Genomic DNA, 21,363 nt, shown 5'->3' with positions numbered 1-21,363 from the left:
TCAGTGGAGTGTATGTGATTGAAAAGGGCTGTGCGAAAGTATTCAGACCCTTCAAGGATTAGTTCACCCAAAAATGTACATTCTGTCATTATTTACTCACCCTCATGTCGAGCAAAACCCATGTGACCGTCTTCCATGTGACACAGATGGAGATATTTTGAATAACGGGATTGCTTGCTCATTTCCATGCCTTTACAATGAATGGGGACTGAAGCGTTCAAGCTTCAAAGGATGCAAAAGGACTGTTCAAGTACTATAGTGGTAGTCCATAAAACTTGTATTCCAAGTTTTCTGAAGCCATATGTGTCATGACTCATGATAATCTTCCCCTCCTGTGAACTGTGGAGTCAGACTAGTTTTGTGAACTGGATCAACAATTAATTGAAAAGATGCTGATTTTTTTTCCAGAAGATTTAGGGCAGATGTCAAGATATTAATTTCATTTTATTTTACACGGAAGAAAGAAAATTATACAGGTTTGGAGCAACATGAATTACAAATCGTTTTGTTTAAGTATCTGAGACATTTTTACTTTTATACACCGAAACATTAAATCAATGAGTTTAATCAATGTGTCATTGTTCCTTTATAGAAATTATAATATGCTGCATGCGTATGCAGTGTCCAATAAATTGGAGATGCTGCAAGTTGACAAATTATATTCTTGCCAATTTAATACAATTAATCATGTAAATAAAAAAAATGCATTAAGAAAGGAATAACATTTAATCATATCCCCTTACCCGTACACTACACATGATTAAATGATCCAGAGATTACATCATCCAGTGTTATTTTAGTTTTATTTATATACCATTGTAGTATTTATTGATGTTTTGAATAAGCTTTTATAATTTAAGTGTTCATTTTAATTTGTTTGTTTTAGTAATTTTATGTGCTTTTGTAATTTGTATCATTTTAAATTATTTTAAATTAACTTCAAATTATTTTTATTTCACGTTTATTTTGTTGTTTTAGTGCTTCATCTTATGTGAATAAGTAAGTTGACAAAGCAGCATTTCTAATTTTATGTTTTAAAAATTTTCATCTAACATTTATATTTGATTTGATTTCAGTTGCCAAAAACATTTGTAATAGTTTTAGTTAATAAATTGCAGTTTGTTTGAGTTAAAGATAAACGTTTAAAAGTCTAAACAAATTTCCTGGATGAGGATGTAAACATGTGCAACTGGATTATACCTGTGAGTCATTATAACCTTTCTTAGATAAACAAAATTGTCACGGTTACGGGATAATTATTCAGCTTGTTAATCAAAAGGACAGCTGTGAAAATGTAGAGTAAAGAGCATCCCAAATATGTCAGAGATTATGTTAGACAAATGCTTTAGGAAAAGGTTAGAAAACAATGTCTTTGGATGTCCCAACGGTGTTTGTTCAATTATGAAGAAGTGGAAACTATCACAACCCCCAACCCAAGACACCATCTAGAAAAGGTCATTCCTCAAAACTCTGCACAAACAAGCAGATATATGAGCGAGGCCAGTAATCGCTTTGAAAGTGTTACAGAGTTCAGCAGTTGATAACACAGGAAAAGATGGAATGGGCTGTCATGCATTATCATAGCGCCATATGGGAGGATGATGTTGCAAAAGAAACCAATTTGTCAGATTTTAGAATGTGTTTTTTTTAAGGTAATATTAATGAGTGTCTTAACGTTTTAGGAAAAAAATAATTAAATGAATAGTTCCCCCAAACATGAAAATTCTGTCATGTTGTTCCAAACTTGTGCAACCTCCTTTCTTCTGTTGAACCCAAAAGGTGATTTTTTTAAAGAATATTAAGGTTTTGAAAGGGAACTGGTTCTGTTGAGCCCCTGTAAAGTCCCTTTCAGGGCAAGTCTGTGCACTCAATGGGCATATTTGCAACACCTCTAGACCATAGACTGTAAAAAGATGGACGACGCCCCTTCGCTCTCTTCCATTGGTCAGAAGTGAAGCCGCCAGTATCCCGATATGGCGCTGACATCTTGGAACTCGAGTCTGCGCAGTAGATGCGATTTCGGGACCAGACATGCGCAGTAGTGAGCAGGAAGTAAAGCTGCGAAATCAAGGCCCCGCCCTCACTCTCGCAGAATCAATCGCAAGCACACACTCCGGCACTTTAAAAAAAAGGAAATATAGAAATTGATATATTAAATTTAAAGCTCCAATCTCCTCAGTCCTACGAAGATCCCGAAAAAAAGTCTGTTGGTGCTTCAGTGACTACTTCGCTCAGAGAACCTGTCAATCACAGCTGTCAATCATGTCGTCACACCACCGGATCAAATAACTAACTAAAAACAAACACTTGAAATTACATCAGCGTGATAAAAACTACCGTTAATGACAGAAATCATCTTTGGAAAAACGATATTTGAAGTTTAATTTAATTGTTTAGTTGGTCTCACTTGCCGTTGAATAACATGGGGAGGCGGGGTTTATGACCTATACTAGGACCGGCCACCGGGGGGCGATCGAGACGTTTTGGCTTCACTTTTCAGGGCTTGTGCGGCACGCTTGCTCTAGACAGCCATTTTGGGCATCCGAGACCAAGTCATATCTACTTGAATGGGGGAATCCTGAAATCTCAAAAACTGCTTGCCGAACTCACAATTAAATAACATTTGAAATCACCAACAACATTTTACATGAACTGTCCCGTAAATGTTGTTTCTTATGCTCAAAGGCTACTTTCACACTATCGGTCTTTGGGTTTGACAACCACATTTACTTACAGGTGTGAGTCTGAAAATGTTCTGTTCAACTGCAGCTTGCAGTGGCGTCTGTATGCAACAGAAGTGAAGCCCATTCTCTTAGCAGTAACATAGCGACAGTGACCAAAGTAATGGCGACATCCGTAAAACTGAAAAGTCTTATCACTTCTGACACAACAAGAGTCCATTTGAGACGCGAATTCATCTGTCAAACTTTTATTAACTGACTGCAGCTTTTATAGCTTGGAGGAAAGCGGAGCATTTGAGTCGCACATAGAACACAAATCTGACTGGAGCAGCTCCTGTGGAGAACAGTGACTGGATCTAAAACCTTCAGATGACATACACAGCTCATATCTCAGTCGCTGTAAGTTACCGAAACCACACATGAAGGCCTTATTACGCCATATTGCAAGTTGCATTTTCTCCCATTCATAAGTAATGTAAGTGCACCTTTGTGTATAAAGTCTTTGACTCCTGTCAAGAAGCTCCCTGAAAGCAGTCCATGCAGAGGAGAAGATTTATGAGTGAATAACTTAAGTGTAAATTTGTTACTTGTACAGTACAAAGCTATTGTTTGGCTACAGAATGGATGAAAAAGAAATGCTGAAAAATATAGGGTAACACTGTTAGACAACCTGTTTCTTCAACAAAAAACCCATTGTTGATCACAAAAAAATAATCAAAAACCTCAGAGAGGTTTAAGAACATAAAGTTGAATGTCCTACAATGTTAGTCCTAAATTGTGGAGATTGAATACTTTATTGTTGTGTGTGTGTGTGCGTGTGTGTGTGTGTGTGTGTGTGTGTGTGTGTGTGTGTGTGTGTTTAAGATACTTTTACATTAATTTCACATTAAAATACTTTAATTGTAATGCTTTGAAAGATAGCATAGGGAAAAAATGCATCAATGCATAATTTGTCCATTTAAAATTAAATTAGTTGTGAGTCTAAATGCATTTGTAGGAAATTGTTCATGTGTGTGCTTGCTCATTGAATTTGGGGTTTTGGCTTCAAAAACTGGGAACTGGGATAGATCAATTTGTCTAAGTAATTTAAGATCACAAAAGTAATTTAATGTCTTTGTAAAATAGATAAGACAAGACACCAAATGGCATTCAATCAGATGTTATTTATATTGCTTACCTTTGAGCTTTTCACTTATATTTCATTAAATGACTTGCATGCCCCTAAACACTTTGGTCCGAACGCAATATGACAAGTAAACCTTAAAACCCTTGTTGAGTTTAAACTGTTTGTGGTTTTTGTGTCTATGTGTGTTGCAGATATATGATGGGAGTCAATCTAGGGGGTAAAGATCATTCATTCATGGACGATGGCTACCAAGTCAATCCCAAACTGGTTGTCATTGTTCTGAACACGCAGAGGGAATGGGAGAAGGTAAGATAAAGAGCCTTTAATCTTTATATCCCTCCCGGATCGTCATTTTCTTCTCTTAGCTTTGCCTGTAAGGGGATTCAGGAACCATAAACAATCAATATTCTGTTTACTAGCTCTAAGCCTTTTTGTGACTGAAAATGCACTGGGCTTTGCTATTAGTGAAAAAAAACATTTCATTTGTACTTCCCATTTCACAGCCTGGGGTTTCTTCATGCACATGACTTAAAACATTGTTTACTTAGTCATAAAGAGTCAAAATAGCCCTTATTAACGCAATGGTTTCATTACTGATTTATTGTGAAATTATTCCCAGCATTAAATTAGAGAAGAGTGCACATGTGTCTCCATCCAATTCGATTGTGCTGCTTATTGCCCTTTTTCGTTTCTCTCTCTATTTTGGCTATTAGCATATATTATTTGCTTGTTTTTTACAGTAATCTATTCTCTGTCTTTGCTCTCTTTCTCTAATTAGCTTTACATGTTCTCCTATTCTATCTCGGTGCTTCACACACTCGTTTTCGTAATCGTTTGCTCACTCATGCGTTCTTTTAATGAGTTATTTCTCTGAGGTGTGTTGGATGCTGTGTGTTTTGACAGTGCCCTGCAGTGTGTGTGAAGACACACACACTCGCATTAAAACCCTGCAGTGATTGTGTGAAAAGTGTGACACTAATCATTTCTCACTGCAGCGGGGCTAGAACAGGGTGTGAGCCGATCGTGTTATCGGAGCTTATAGACGAGCACACGTACATGACGGCACACATGACTATTGCGAAAAGAGTACAGAGCACATACATGGGGTAAACTTGATACATTATGTTGTTACATGGGTTAGCTGACATGACATTTCAAGCAGTAACAGCGGTTAGGTGTGCTATTTAAAACTACTTTAAACAGCATTTTTCTGTTGTAATCGTACGCATGCAGTTTTTAAGGCACAGTATGTAATTTTTGCCGCTAGAGGGCACATATTCAAAACAATAACAAAGGCGTAGCTTGATGGCGCTGTGAAGGAGCGTGGAATGATGGGAGTTGTCGTCTTCACCTCCACTACTGATGGAAATCAATCCGCTGGGACTCACAAATCATGTTCATGGATGAGGTAATGAAATGAAGTTTTACAACCGTTACGTTTGATCACATGATTTTATTTTATTCTAATTAATTAGCTGCAAGTAACGTAATGTTTAATGCTAAATTGCTACTCTACATGTCACATTATTTGTCGAATTAAATGGTGGGGTAACGCAGCGCAATTTTACGCATTCAAAACAATCATACTAAAGGTACATTTGAACGTACCCACAGCATTTGCAAAAAGGCTGACTTACTATTTATGTATAACACATACTGTAGGCTATTTACTTACACTGCCATAGACTTGTTCACTTGTTAGACTTGTTAAAGTCCCCTTGTAGTCAATAATTTTATCCCTTAAAACTCATCTTTGATCACTAAAATTACATATTTAAAAAAATTTTCCTTGAAAAAATGTCTTCATGTCTTAAAATAGCTTGAATGTAACTCTACACCCTTGCATACGCGGTTTTATGAATATGCAAATATTTGTTTCCTCTCACCGTTCCCACTCACTCACACCAGCTCAGAGATCCACTCGTTGACGATCACAGGTTGACCTGATTGGTTACAAGGTCGTTTGTGACGTCAGGAACACCCGCGATTTCAAACTACGTTTTTGAGACTGTCTTTGGTTCACTGCAGTTTTAAAGAGAAAATACTCCGCAATGGTGTTGACTTTGAATTTGAATTCAAATGAATTTGCTCACGGTTTGTCTTAAAGCATATTAAAACACCACATAGACATGTAAACAACATTTAAAAGCTTGATTTTCACCACAGGGGGACTTTAAACAGTGTTAATTACCTAAGCACAAACCAAGTGCAATAATACTGAATGTGTAGTTGCATCAGTATAAATTTATTACTAATATTACTTACTAATACTAATATTACTAAACTAATCAGATTATCTGTACTTGATTATTAATTGGTCAATAAATATATACATGTCACTTGCAGTTAATTAAGAAAACAAGACTTTCAAACAATAACACTAACCTTGTTAAGGTTTATAACAAATCCAAACAGTGGCTCAATTATCTAATAAAACCAAGCGGCAACCTCCCTGTCTCTCTCTTGAAACCAACACGGAAGTGACTTAAACTGCAATTCATCGACTGGACGCATGAGGCTGGATGCAAAAGGGAGTCAAATCTGTATCTCCCCCATGTTAAAATGCCCAACTTTACAGCAGAAAAAAATATGTTTACAGCCTGGTGCTTTTGGTCTATATAGCTAATTTTGCCCTTCATGACAACTGTGAGGGGGGTTCATTTTTTTATAACTCATCCGTTCAAATTATATTAAGCCTTAAAGTTCTGCATAATTAAGGGCGTGGCCACTTGAGTGACAGGTGGATTGCCGCTGCTGTCACTACTAGCCGTTTGTCTGCTGTCTGTTAGCGTCACGTTACTACCTCAGCTAATTCCAGCTGCTGAACTTGGCATCTCTTCCGTGTTTGTGCTTTTTCCGGGATTATTTCATACAATTTAATACATGCATTATACCTTCGCCCACGCCTTTGGATTCCGTCGTTGTCGAGTATCGAGAAAACCAGCGCTGTTTTTCAGTTGTTTTCCTCTGTGAACATGCACTCATGGATATCTGACAATTTCGTTGCTTTTTGGAGTTTTCAGATTTAAAAACGTCTATAGATATAGAGGCTACACTCGTTCTGCGGTACCGTTGCTCTCACGGAACAGATAGACTTATGCTTATTTAACGTTTTAGTGTTAAATAAAAAGTACCGTCAGATGAAATCCTGCAGGTGTCAGTGCTTTCTCCGTCCATGCAATAAATGCACATCCTTGAATGAGCACGGATTTCTAGCGCATTTACTTGAACTTCTTATGTAATATCTATAGTTTGACCCATTTGAGAGGCGGACAAAATCAGAATTCCAAAATGGACTGAATAAAGCTCTCTACGACCTTGACGTGCGATGCCGCGCTGACTGATATGTATGCACAATAATTACTGTCACAAGCCCACAGCAATATTGTATGTTCCTGCATAATACCTTTTTAACTAGCAGAATAATACAGCATCACGATACACAGTCTCACTTTTACCTATGTCTTTTAACTATTATAGTATAATAACTAAACTCGATCACGTCGAGCTAGGCGGACGTGTTTTCAGCAACCAGGCACCTCAGCTCCACCCACGTCCCACCTCTTTGCCCATTTTCGGTTATCGGGCAGTGACGTGCGGCGACGTGCTGCCAAGATGGCAACTGCAGGCTCCGCCCACTTTTGGCTTCAAAAATGCTCTTCAGAAACCTACGGGTGACGTCACGGACACTACGTCCATATTTTTTTTACAGTCTATGAATAAAACTAGGGATGTCCCGATCAGGTTTTTTTGCCCTCGAGTCCGAGTCCGAGTCATTTGATTTTGAGTATCTACCGATACCGAGTCCCGATCCGATACTTATATAATACATAAAAAAAGAATAAAGAAGAGAGAAAAAACAGATCCAGGATGTTCCTTATTTTTTATTTAATTCACCTTATTTTAACATTCAACAACTCTGTTAACAAACAGAGCACTTCTGTGAGGTTGCTTGAACAATCAAGTAATAAATAACATAAAATCTTCACTTTTGGACTTTAGTGCAACAGTAAATATAGAAAAAGTCTAACATAAAAACAAATAGCACCTCAACTTAAAATACCCAGCAGGCATGTAAACATTACATGTATACATTAGGGGTGTAACAGTTCACAAAATTTGCGGTTCGGTTCGATACGATACAGCAAAAAGGAAGAAATGCCAGAGAAATGTCATATTTATTAAAAGAAAAACTATTTTTAAATAAGTTTGAGTTTTCCTACATCTTGAAACTTTCAGGTTTATAAAAGAGGGTAATCTTTGAAGGATGAACAAATAATGTTTTGGTAATCACATTAAAAATAACATTTAAATATATATTTATATAATATTTGAGTTTTGAAGTGCAACATTAAATCCATGTTCATTCACGACACAATGTTTCTCCTGGTTCCCACGTCAGCGCTGTTTGATCTAATAGAGATCTACGGTTAATAAACGGAGAAATTTGAATGCTTCTCACTAGATCTCGCAGCGATGTTATTACTTCAGTGGCGAATTCAAATGTTTTCTTCACTGGATCTCTTAGCGCTGTGTCGCTTGATCTCGCGCTGCACAGATGTTGCTGGTCCGAACTGAAATGGTCCGTTAAGCACAATATAATGAGAAGCGCATTTTCTTTCCGCTTTCATTACGTTTGCCATTTGATGTTGCGCAACGTTGTGGTGATCGCGCCAGCGCGGATTTTGTCTGCAGGAAAAATGGTCCTAGGAATCGTTCGGTTTGTATGTGTACCGAACCGGAAGCCTCGTACCGAAACGGTTCAATAATTACGAATACTTGTACCGTTACACCCCTAATTTACATATATCCGAGTCCTGATCGGGAGGTAACGTCCGATTCCGATCGAGTCTGAAACCACGTGATCGGGCCCGATTTCCGATCGCGTGATGGGATCGGGACATCCCTAAATAAAACGGATCCAAGATCGGCGACTCTGTCTAGTCGAAGTTACTCTTCTTGGGTCATTTGATTCACCCATACGTTTATGTTTCTTGAAGTTATCTTTGGCGACAGAACCTGCTGCAAACGATAACGAATAATTGTGGTCCATGACGACTGTGCGAATCAACAACAGTGGTGTGCTAGGAACTACTACTTCCGCATATTTTCGGGAGACTCACTGTGTCGCCATGGTTCTATAGCAGTAAAAGCAGAAACTGAGGACATGACTCCATCAACAGGCGACGCAATGAGGAGGGACGTTACACTGGTTAAAATTGCAAATTTCTCTGGATTTAAACGGTTGGAAACATTTGGGATAATGTAAATACACAAGTGAACAAAATATATAACACTGTGCTAGTGGTTTTTGGATATTTTGATGCAAAAATCTTACATATTGTGCCTTTAAGACACTTATGTACTCTTGTAAAAAAAGTATTTTTTATCCCGCAGGACAATTTAGACCTGTGGTTCCAAACTGGTTTTCGTACGAGGACCCCAATATTATCTTGTTGCGACCAAAATTGTTTATTGAACAAAATTCTTGAAATTCAACATTGACATTGATTAATATTAGCATGAATCACAGAGGCCAAACAATGTGCGAATTTATTAACATGACATAGGCTGAATAAGGAAAACTGAGAATTTTGCGGAACAAATACAGGGCCAAATATAATATTGGTATTAGTCATATACCAAGAGACAGATGAATTAGCATCAAAAAAGTTTGATTGGCCGACCTTTAAAGTCATCAACAAAATATACAGAAAGAATTTTCTCCGCCCTTTTAAAACTTGATAAGCACATTTTTATGTTTATATCCTGACTGGGGTCGATTATATGGTTAGGTTAATATTTTATTACCATATTGTCATTTAGGATTGTTTTTTTTTTTTTTTTTTTTTTTTTTTCTGCTAAAAGTAAAACCCCATCCATCAGAAAAGACCTGCAACTAATTTCTGGGTCAAAAACCACTAGTTGAGAACCTCTGATTTAAATGTACTGCAAATTAAAAAAAAAAAAAAAAAAAAAAAAAAACCTTGAAATCTTGATTAGTTACAGAAATGAAAATATAAATAATTAAATAGAAAAACAGAAAACTAATATCTCAATATTGAAAAAACATTCTTGGATATGTTTTATGCAAACTAATCATAAGCAGATAGTAAATAAAGAGAGAATGAGATGACATAGGAGGAGGAAGACTGAAGGAAAGATAGATCTGGTCCCAGTGTTTGAATGTGGCTTACTTGCTTGCCGGATAAAATATGCAGTGTTTTCCTAATAACAATTTTTAGGTTTGCTTTGAAGAGCGGAAAATCACATTTTCATCCCAAAACATAATAATGGAGGGCACTTGAGAAGAACCTTCAAACTTTTCAGACCTTGTTTATTTGTGAGTCAATGTTTGTTTGTGTATTTCTGCAGATGGGACGATGGGAAAACCACACATTGAAGTTGAAGTTTCCAGTGTGGCCGCGTTATAATTCGTTTGGGGACGCGGACGCTGATGAGAACCACTTGAGCATTGTGACTCTAGAGGAAAGACCCTTTGTTATAGTGGATGATGTGGACATTCTTACTGGCACATGTAATCGTAACTCTGTACCTTGCAGGAAACACATTAAAGAGTGAGTTATATTTTATTTATTTAATTTTAAAGAACAACTTTAGCAGATAATACCAGTTTGAATAAACCCCAATTGGTTCCGCAGGCATTATGCATCCTGTCTTAACTTTCAGCATGAGAGCTTTTTTTTTACTGGGGAATAGTGGAATAATTGTGCTGTCTCTAATGTGGTTATGAACTTTTTAGTGTGTTATATTTAGAATTTATTAGATTGAGCTATCTTCAATCTTTCTCAGTATCAGCTGTGTTTCTATATCTCTGCCTGTATATGCCGCAGTAATTCCACGGACGGCTCCTATGTCAAGAAGTGCTGCAAGGGCTTTTGTATAGACATCCTGAAGAAGATTGCCAGAAATGTAAAGTTCACCTATGATCTTTACCTGGTCTCAAATGGCAAACATGGCAAGAAGATCAATAATGTTTGGAACGGCATGGTGGGGGAGGTTAGTCGCTCTAAAAATCCTAACGAGCGAATTATCTATCTATCTATCTATCTATCTATCTATCTATCTATCTATCTATCTATCTATCTATCTATCTATCTATCTATCTATCTATCTATCTATCTATCTATCTATCTATCTATCTATCTATCTATCTATCTATCTATCTATCTATCTATCTATCTATCCATCTATCTATCCATCTATTTATCATTCTATCCATCTATTGTTCTATTTGTCTATCTATCGTTCTACCGTTTTATTTTTCTCTATATATCTATCATTGTATCGTTCTATCTACCGTTCTATTTGTCTATCTATCGTTCTATTTGTTTCTATCTATCTATCTATCTGGGGGAGGTCAGTCGCTTTAAAAGAACTAATGAACGAATCTATCTATCTGTTGTTCTATTGTTATATTTTTCTATATGATGGTCATTGTATCTATCCATCTGTCTATCAGTCGTTCTATCGCTCCGTCTATCAATCTGTCTATCTGTCTCTCTGTCTATCTATTGAACTATCTATTGGTCTGTCTATCATCTTTTTATGGTATCCATCCATCCACTTTTGTGTATTTCTGTTTCATTCAGTGTGTTTTCTTTTTCTTGAGGTGTTTTCTTTCCCTGCTCTGTAGGTATACAATAAAAAGGCGATAATGGCCGTGGGCTCATTGACCATAAATGAAGAGCGTTCAGAGGTCATAGACTTCTCTGTCCCATTTGTCGAGACAGGCATCAGCGTGATGGTGTCACGTAGCAATGGAACAGTGTCGCCCTCTGCGTTTCTAGGTATTAGATGAAATAATATCTTTGAAATCCCTCTGGAATCAGTGTTTTTCTTATCTCTGCCATTTTCTCAATTCTCTCTCCTCCCTCAGAACCCTTCAGTGCTTCGGTGTGGGTTATGATGTTTGTCATGTTACTCATCGTCACAGCAATCGCTGTTTTCCTCTTTGAATTCATCAGTCCGCTCGGTTTTAATAGAAACCTGGCGCAGGGCAAAGGTATGATACACAACATCAACCATACAGTCAAAAACCCTCTGCTATAAGATGATCTAAAACAGGCAGGATACATGATTAAAATTTGAAAATCTGAACATTAAACATTAAAACAATAAGCACCTTGAGTACCTGTAGATCCACGATTCTCTTGTAACTTGCTACTCACTCCTCACTTCTACTCACTACTTTCCCTCTTTCTGTTTTACTTTTCTGAAGACCCTCATGGACCCTCCTTCACCATTGGTAAGGCAGTCTGGCTGCTGTGGGGTCTGGTGTTCAACAACTCTGTCCCAGTACAGAACCCCAGGGGCACTACCAGTAAATTTATTGTATCCGTATGGGCCTTTTTCGCTGTGATCTTCCTGGCCAGCTACACTGCCAACTTGGCTGCCTTTATGATCCAAGAGGAATTTGTGGACCAAGTCACAGGCCTCAGTGACAGAAAGGTAATTTTTTTTGTCTTGAAATATAGTAAGCTGTCTTACTCTCTTCTCTAACCTATATACGTATGTATACCTGTACCTGTAATTTAGGATGAAACTAAAATTATGTGACTGGATTATTCTGTCTGACACACCATTGTTCCAAAGTTTGGGGTCATTTACATTTTGTAATGTTTTTGAATATTTTTATATTTTTTATATTATTAGTGTTTTCTTCTTTGATATATTTTACCCATGTCGGTAACACTTTATAATACCTGCACGCTATGAATCATTAGTTAAGCATTAGTAAACAGTTAATTCATCATTTCTAAAGCATTAATAGACATTAATAAGCAGTTTATAAATAATGCTTTAAATGCTTTATTCTTGATTTATAAGCATATATATTATGTATTTAATAATTGTATTTTCATACTTTATTAATGATCAATTTATCATTTCTAAATGCAGTATTGCATTATTTACAAACCAGTTATTTAGGAGTTGGTGGTTCATAAGATCACTTAGAAAGTGTAATAAATGATTACTAAACTATTTAAATGTACATTCATACATCTTAAATATTTCTATGTTCTGTATCACTGTTGTTTGTTTCCTTTTTCTGTTTAGAAGATAACTGAGCCTTTAAATCTCCTTTGTAAATGCTTCATAAAGCATGAATAGTCCTCACTTTAGATGAGCTCACAAAAATAGTTAACTGACCACTACTAAATACTTTATAACTACCTGAATTAACCATGAGTACAGTAGAAATACATGTTAATAAAGCATTTATTAACACACTAGGAACTATTACTATATGTCTGAATAATAAGATGTATGAATTTAAATAGTTTATTAATCATTTACTTACACTTTCTAAGTGATCTTATGAACCACTGACAACTCCTAAATAACTGGTTTGTAATAATGCAATACTTTATTTAGAAATGATGAATTGATCTTTAATAAAGTTTGAAAATGCAATTATTAAACACATTATATACATGTTTATAAATCAAGAATAAAGCATTTATAGCATTATTTATAAACTGCTTATTAATGTCTATTAAGGCTTTATAAATGATGATTTTTTTACTAATGATTAACAGCGTGCAGTTATTATAAAGTGTTACCAAAATGGTATTTATTCCTGTAATGGCAAAGCTAAATTTTCAGCAACCATTACATTGCAGTCTTCAGTGTCACATGATCCTTCAGAAATCACTCTAATATGCTGATTTGGTGCTCAATAAACATTTCTTATTATTAATTTTGAAAAAAGTTGTGCCACTTAATATTTTTGTGGAAAGCATGATACATTTTTTTAGGATTCTTTGATGAAAGTTCAAAAGAACAGTTATTTATAGTTTTTTTTTGTAACATTATAAATGTCTTTTTAGTAACACATCAATTTAATGTGTCTGCATAATAAAAGTATACATTTCTTTATAAAACATATATTTTACTGACCCCCAACTTTTGAACTATATATACACATTAATAAACAACATCTTTGGCTCTGTCAGCCATCTTGCCTATGATTTGTTGCTTAGCTCATCACAAATCCATTGTGAGATTATATCCATTGAGTGCATGCTTAAAATTCCCCGTAAAAATATACAGTTGGTGATATAGCAAGCTATTTCTACCTTTAAAAAACGTTTTTGGTGTAACCTAATGTATTCCATTTGTTTCAGTAAATAATTTCTCTGTTTTGAATAAAGCCAGTTAATTCAGATGTTACAGCATGAAGCACAGTTTTTAGGCTACCTGACAAAATATATTTTCCAGTGCACTGTCTAGTTGGCAGCTCACTAGGTTTTAAGAGAGCATCCGTATGTCATTATAAATTTACAAGATGGAGCGTCTGAACTACACCAGTTACTAGGTTTATCTCGCTGGATTTATTTCTGTATTTGAGCTTGTATTGATTCTCTCCATGTCTGTTTAAGCTGCCCTCACAGTTCTCTATGTAATTTATGTATTTTTTTCTCTTTCATAGTTTCAGAGTCCCTATTCCTATTCACCTCCGTTTCGCTTTGGGACCGTGCCTAATGGGAGCACAGAGCGAAACATCAGGAAAAACTATCCAGACATGCACCAGTACATGGTGAAATACCATCAAACTGGAGTTCAGGATGCACTGGTCAGCCTCAAGACTGGGTATGGCTGGCATATGCAATTTTCTTGCATGGTCAAAAAGGTTATTTTTTGGTAGACATAATTTTTCTATAAATATACATAAGCCAATAATTGTGCTTTATTGGTTTATACAGTAAACTGGATGCTTTCATATATGATGCGGCTGTGCTCAACTATATGGCGGGGCGTGATGATGGCTGTAAGCTAGTAACTATTGGCAGTGGCTACATCTTTGCCACAACAGGATATGGCATTGCCCTGCAAAAAGGATCCTATTGGAAACGGCATGTCGACCTTGCTATCCTCGGGATCATTGGAGATGGTATAAGTGTTTTTCTGCATTTCTCTCTTGTTATTTCACTTATTTCATGAACTCTGTATTAAACACTATCTCTGTTCCAAACCTTAGTGAGATTCCTTGCTCTCTACAGCATTCTAAATGAAATGGAATTTCATAAATTATTTATTTAAAGCACACCACATAGGAATCAAATCTGTTAACGCTCACCCAGATGCCACATAAATAGCATGACGTGCATGATTTGGATAGATTTTAACTTGGCGCATGTTATTTACGCAATACTCTGATGAGCACAAAACTTACATAGCACACAGTTAGTCATCATTATTGCAAAATAAACCCTGTTAGGGTGATCTGATGAATAAGAATGCACTAGGTAACAGTATATCCCATGTATTGCACAACAACAGTTTTTCAGTCAAGTAGAATTAAAAAATTAGAATAAAAAAAATCACACACACAGACATATATATATATATATATACTGTATATAATGATAAAAGTGTCATGTGGATGGAATGGAGAACCCAGGCGCAGACAGCAGATGATAAAAACAGGGGTTTATTGATGACAAAACAGAAAACAAAACCCACGATGGGGCAAAACAAGACAGGAGCAGAGTACAACTAAACTAAGACACGATGACAAACAAGATTCTGACTTGACAAGAAGCAAACTCACAATTAATTGAACAGGTTTTCAGGTTAAATACTCACAGGGAAATACACGCAAAGTTAGACAATGTACCGACACAGGACAGCAAACACAAGGGGATTAAATAGGGAGACACAAATGACAAAGACAGGTGAAGCTGACTAGACAATAATGACGAGACAGGATAACAAGGGGGCGGGGTAACGTAACGAGACAACACAAGCACATGGCCAAACAATTGGCCATGGGCTTGGACACAAAACATTGGTTCTGTCATGATCCTGCCACAAGACTAGGAATAATCAATAACATGATGGCAGAATCATGACAAAAAGACTATTTAAAATAAGTTGTTCACTGTGACACTGAAGACTGGAGTGATGTTAAACAGTTTTTTTTTTTTTTTTTTTTTTTTACATATATTTCACAATACTACTGTTTTACTTGATCAAGTTAATGCATCCTTGGTGAGTATAAGAGACTTGCAAACCCCACATTTTTGAATGGTAGAACAAAGTGAGCAAAACTACTACAGTGTAGGAGATTGATTGCCAGGAACAGCAGTCAAATATGCAAATTAGCAGTCATTAAATAAAAAATTTTTACAGCAGAATGCTGCTATCGACCAATCAGAATGAAATATTCCAGGTGTGAAATAATGGTTAAAGAAGTTAATTTAGATTTAATTATTGTACTATTTTCTTATTTTGGATGATACATTTCATAAATCTTGTAGTGCTTTATTCCAAGCGTATGTGTTAGAGATGCTGCTTTATAATATATATAAAAAGATTATTGTTTGATTTGATTTATTTTTTATTTATTTAATACAATATCTCTCAAGGCAACATTTAACAGCCTTTCTGTTGGGAAGTTGCCTGAAATGCTTAAAAATGCTTCCCAGGTAAACAGCTCGCTAGTGTTTGGAACAGAGCCAGCCTGTTTTTCTATGCATAAGCATTAACTGTAATTGTGTGTTGTGTATTAGGTGAGATGGAGGAGCTGGAGGCCCAGTGGCTAACTGGTATCTGTCATAATGAGAAGAATGAAGTGATGAGCAGTCAACTGGATGTGGATAATATGGCTGGTGTGTTCTATATGCTTGCGGCTGCCATGGCTCTGTCGCTAATTACTTTTGTCTGGGAGCACCTCTTCTACTGGAGGCTACGTTACTGTTTCACTGGTCTCTGTTCTGGTCGGCCAGGAATTCTCTTCACTATCAGCAGGGTATGTCACAGAAACACTACGGTAAATTAACTAGAGAGATTCCGTTGCTGAAGGCAACCATTATCTGCTCAATCTTGACATATTAACATGACATGGTGGCTGTTTACCACAGTCATCTTAAAGCATCATCAGAGTAGGGATTGCTGCTTATGTGCTGACAAACAAATTTTTTGCTGTGAAATAAGAAAGAGCTTATATAACAGAATATAATAGCACCAGCCACCGTCTCTAGAATAAAGTTACAGGGTGCGGTTGTTTGTCACAGCAGGATATATTACTTTATTCCATCGGTTTATAGAGTTTCAGAGCACAGAAAAAATACTGAGAGACTATATTGAGAAATATTGTGCTAATATATACTTTTTGGTGTTAGCCTCCACTTATGAACTTCTTTCTGTTAACATTTCCGTCTCCATTCCACCTATAGGGGATTTGGAGTTGCATTCACGGTGTCCATATCGAAATGAAGAAAGCCCCAGAGTTGGGCTTCAGCCCTCAGGCCAACATGTTGCACCTTCTGAAATCGGCTAAAGAGATCACCACCCTTGGAGTTACCTCACCCAAACGCCCCGGGAGTAGCATTCTCCCTCCTACCCAGGGCTTGCTGGAAATTATGGGCGGAGGAAAAGGCAACAACCTCACCCAGAAAAACGCGCCCTTTAGCAATACCAGCACCATGCTCAGCAACCGTCACAAAGAGCCACTTAACAACACTCTCTTGCCAGGGCAACGTGCCCTGAGCTTGACGGATGCTCAGCCAGGTGTTGCTGGAAACGGGGGCTCAGGAGGCGGAGGTGAGACCATACGACCTCCTGCCTCCAAGCCACGTGCTCTGTGGAAGAAGTCTGTGGAGACCCTACGGCAGAACCCAGAGCCTGGGGGAAATTCCCCACCATCTGCCCCACAGCCTACCGAGACCCTACCAATGAAGAGCCAGCGCTACCTGCCCGAAGATGCACCTACCCGCTCGGATATGTCAGATTGCTCTGGTCGGGTGGACTTGCAGAAGCAGCACAAGTTAAAAGAAACTGTTCGAAAACGGAACCGCCTACCGCGGGACCTGAGCGACTTGGAGCTTTCAACATTGCGGAGCCAACCGAGCCAGCAGAGCAACCACAGCGCTCAGATGTACTCTCAGAGCAGCCAAGGGAGTCAGATTTATACCATTGACTCCATTGACCAGGAGCATGGGCTGCACTACCCAGATATCTTCAGCGACCACCGTGACACTAAGCACCGGCCACCTTCTTCCTCCGAGCAGCAGCCAATTTTGCAGCTGAACAGCAGTCTGCTCTCCCAGGCCCATGAACCAGACGTGATGCAAACCGCCGTTGCGAAGGATAAAAAATACAACACATATGGAAAGTCCGGCGGGGCAGGGAGCATCGCCGGCGGGTCTGGTTCTACTCAGGATCCACGACAGACACACTGCCGAAGCTGCCTGTCGAAAGTGTCCAGTTACTCCGGGCTTTACACTGTACGGTCCCCTCAGTATCGCTGCGATGCCTGCCTGCACTCTGGAAACCTGTACGACATCAGCGAAGACCAGTTCCTCCATCCAGATGGACGGGGCACCGGCGGCGGAAGTGTTGACAGGTCCTTCTCTCCTTTTCTCCACCAGCCTGATGCTTCCTTCACAGCCTATCTTCCCCAGAGTGACCAAGAGGGTGACGGTCTTATTAGTCACTACCAGAACGAGGGCGTGATCATCCGCCAGCACTCGTATGAGAACCTGCCACAGAAGAGTACCTCGCGGCGGGTGAGCCTGCAGGACAGCACGCCGTATGCCAACATGCCCTCGGCGACTTTGATCCCAGACAAGCCCCTAAAAAATCAGTCTGTGCACCTAAACCACACCCTCGGGGGGGTGGGTGTCAGTGGACTCGGGATTGGTCGCCGCAGCAAGTCGATGTATCCAGCGCGCCCGACGGAAAACCCCTTTCTCCAGACGCTTCGTGACGACCAGCGTCTAGCTCACGGCCGCAGCTCCACAGACATTTATAAGCAGCTGGTGCCGCTCACATTAGGCCAGGCTGATGGCAATATGCTCGGTGTGGGGATGGTGACCCCTGACCTCTATTACCCCGAGCATGTGATGCCTTATGTAGCCCCTCCCCCTATCGGCACATACACTGCCCCCAGGGCAATGAGCGCTGGGGGCGCTCGGCGTGTCTACAAGAGGATGCCGAGCATCGAGTCTGATGTCTGATAGAGAGAGAGGTCTGAGAGACTATGAAAAGACATGCATGGATATTTCCACCAGGATATGGCTTAACTGTGGAACTCTTGGCAGGATTGTAAGGCTTTATGACTATAAGGCAAGCAAGTTTGGAATATTTTTTGTTTCCCTTCTTGGACTTATCTGTCTGAACAGAAACCAGAGTTCAACTTTACATCAGGTCCTCCCCTCTAGTTGAGCGGCAGCTCTGTGTCTTCCAGAAAACATCAGAAATGGTGGGCAGGACGCTCTCGCGCCTTCATGAGAAGGAAGAGCAGCAAAAGCTGCTTGGAAGTACAGGGGCAGCTCCAAAGAGTTTCCTTTTTCACGCAACACGAGCAACCAAAAAATTGAATAAATAAAACATACGTGAATATCCACATTCTGCACTTTTACACACACACACAAAAATACACACACATGCACATGCAAGAGGCACAATACATGATCTCGAACCACAGAAAGGACAACGTTAGGTATAATAATAGAATCTCTCTTGACCAAAAAACGAATACCACATACAATGTAATGGCATAAATGACAGGTGTGCACTTGCACACAATGACATGCTCTGAAATAAATAATTGCTTAGCAGATCCAAACCTGATTGAGTTTTTGGAAAGGTGGCAGAACATCTGTTATAAATGCGTGTACGAATGCATTTCGGTGTAAAAGCTGTGCTGAGGCACAGTCCAAAAAGACTGCTTATAGTACTAAGATTAGATTTCCATTCCAACCTGAACTGTGACAAAATGCACTACCTGAATGATTAGTCTCGGGTGTAATCTCTGAAATCAAGTACGCTAGAGAATTTCAGAGAAGGAAAACTCTGTGCACACAAGGCCTGTGACTCCTTTGTGTCTCTGAGGACACCAAGAGGAAAAAGTCAATGAACCTCCCCACCCTTGAATCTGTCCATACCTTGCCTGCATGCAGAGTGCAAATGCAGGAAAACACTCCTCTGCTCACAGCACAACAGTGTAGTAGGCTAAGTGTCAATGTTCATTCATCTAAATTTGATCATCTTGAGCATATTTCTATAGTTGTCTAGAATATTGAGAAAAGTGGTAGTCAATTTTTACACAGTTTTATACACTGCCAAATATTTGAAAGGTGTGCAAAGTATATTTATTGTGACGGGAGGAAAGAAATGCAGGGAAGTGACAGAAAAAGAGGTATATTGTATTTTTTGTGGTCGTAGGGGACTCTGAGAAGGCGTAGACCATATAAAAGCCCACACCAACTAATGATGTCAGTACAGAACCACAGAGATATCAAAAGTTTGCCTCGAACACACAAACACATCACTTCCTGTAGAATCCAACCACAAACTCATACTTCACAAATATTTTTGGTTGTTTTGAATTATAATGGTCGTTCCAGCGATATGCACAATATCAGGTTGCAATATTATATTTATGTATGAAATTTCCTAGTTTTAATATGTTTTATCATTAGTTCTTTTCATTTTATGAATTGTTATACATGTGGAATTAATTTATTAATGTGATTTAATTGCGTATATATTTAAAAGAAAAAAAGATAGCAGCATGTTAATCTTCTCTATGGTCAAACTTTTAGAATTGTTCCTTTTGATTTTGATGTGAATGGGAGTATATGTTTACAGTGAATGTGAAAATATGGATTCATCTCAGATGTGATTTTGATTTTGATTTGAATACAAACATAAAACTGTCGTATGACCAAATGTTAACTGGATCAACTTTCTTTGCTGTGTTTTCGGTGAATGCTGTGTCTGAAGCAAGTGAGGTTAACATTTCAGGGTGTATTCAAAATTACCACACAAACACAGTTTGAAAATAATAAAGACTATATATTGTGGCTTTAGAAAAGAAAAGCATTTTTCATAAGGTTAGTCTGTCATATGCTACACGCTTGCCTCCAACCATTTGGTTCTGCCGATGTATCCGGACTGGCATTCTTGTGTTTACACTCCCAACTAAGAAATATTCAAATTAGCTGTTTGTTTTTAACCTCATTAATGTCTACGAAATACTAGCATATTCATATTTCATATCAGCCTCCATGGAGAAGGCCTTGTCTGTGTGCATCAACATCTCACTTGTGAACATCTGAATGTAGACAACAACATCCAGATCCAAGACACCGTGGGATATTTCAATGTCAAGAGTAGATGGGTTGTGGTTAGATTATAGTGGTTTACACAACCAGTATGAGTTTGTATTTACAGGTAGATTTGACCGTCTGAATAAATCTATTTGCACATTGAGCTGTTTTACATCATTTGCATCACTTCCATTATGCAAATTTAGGCTAATTCACACTTGCTTGATCCCCTGTCTACAATTGATTATATTAAAATTGAATAATAATGTGTAATACTGTTAAATTATGATAATGTTGCTTTTCATTCCTCACAAAAATTGCTCTGTATTCCAACAATTCCTACCCTTGTGGAATTTGAATTTGTCATAAAAAAGAAATTGTAGACCTGAGAGTGTCAGCTTAAAACAGACATGATAGCCAAATGAGTGCAACATATTATTTGCTCTTATTATTTGTATTGTTTTGACATGCA

At 38.1% G+C, this 21,363-nt stretch overlaps 1 protein-coding gene across 1 annotated transcript in view; it reads left to right on the top strand.

Moving 5' to 3' along the window:
- Nucleotides 1-21,054, top strand: part of grin2ab (glutamate receptor, ionotropic, N-methyl D-aspartate 2A, b) — a 104,821-nt gene extending 83,767 nt beyond the window's left edge. The window contains exons 5-14 of the mRNA XM_056263542.1: nucleotides 3,999-4,113; nucleotides 10,183-10,385; nucleotides 10,662-10,827; nucleotides 11,465-11,618; nucleotides 11,708-11,833; nucleotides 12,050-12,279; nucleotides 14,264-14,424; nucleotides 14,538-14,725; nucleotides 16,347-16,585; nucleotides 17,013-21,054. Coding sequence (XP_056119517.1) covers nucleotides 3,999-4,113; nucleotides 10,183-10,385; nucleotides 10,662-10,827; nucleotides 11,465-11,618; nucleotides 11,708-11,833; nucleotides 12,050-12,279; nucleotides 14,264-14,424; nucleotides 14,538-14,725; nucleotides 16,347-16,585; nucleotides 17,013-18,794 — 3,364 coding nt within the window. The 3' untranslated portion in view covers nucleotides 18,795-21,054. The remainder of the gene's footprint in view (nucleotides 1-3,998; nucleotides 4,114-10,182; nucleotides 10,386-10,661; nucleotides 10,828-11,464; nucleotides 11,619-11,707; nucleotides 11,834-12,049; nucleotides 12,280-14,263; nucleotides 14,425-14,537; nucleotides 14,726-16,346; nucleotides 16,586-17,012) is intronic.
- Nucleotides 21,055-21,363: the final 309 nt, after the last annotated feature.

This window comes from Rhinichthys klamathensis, unplaced genomic scaffold, assembly GCF_029890125.1.
Source record: "Rhinichthys klamathensis goyatoka isolate OS25496 unplaced genomic scaffold, OSU_Roscu_1.1 h1tg000208l_1, whole genome shotgun sequence".
Lineage (NCBI taxonomy): Eukaryota > Metazoa > Chordata > Actinopteri > Cypriniformes > Leuciscidae > Rhinichthys > Rhinichthys klamathensis.
This window is presented reverse-complemented; position numbering and strand designations above follow the sequence as displayed.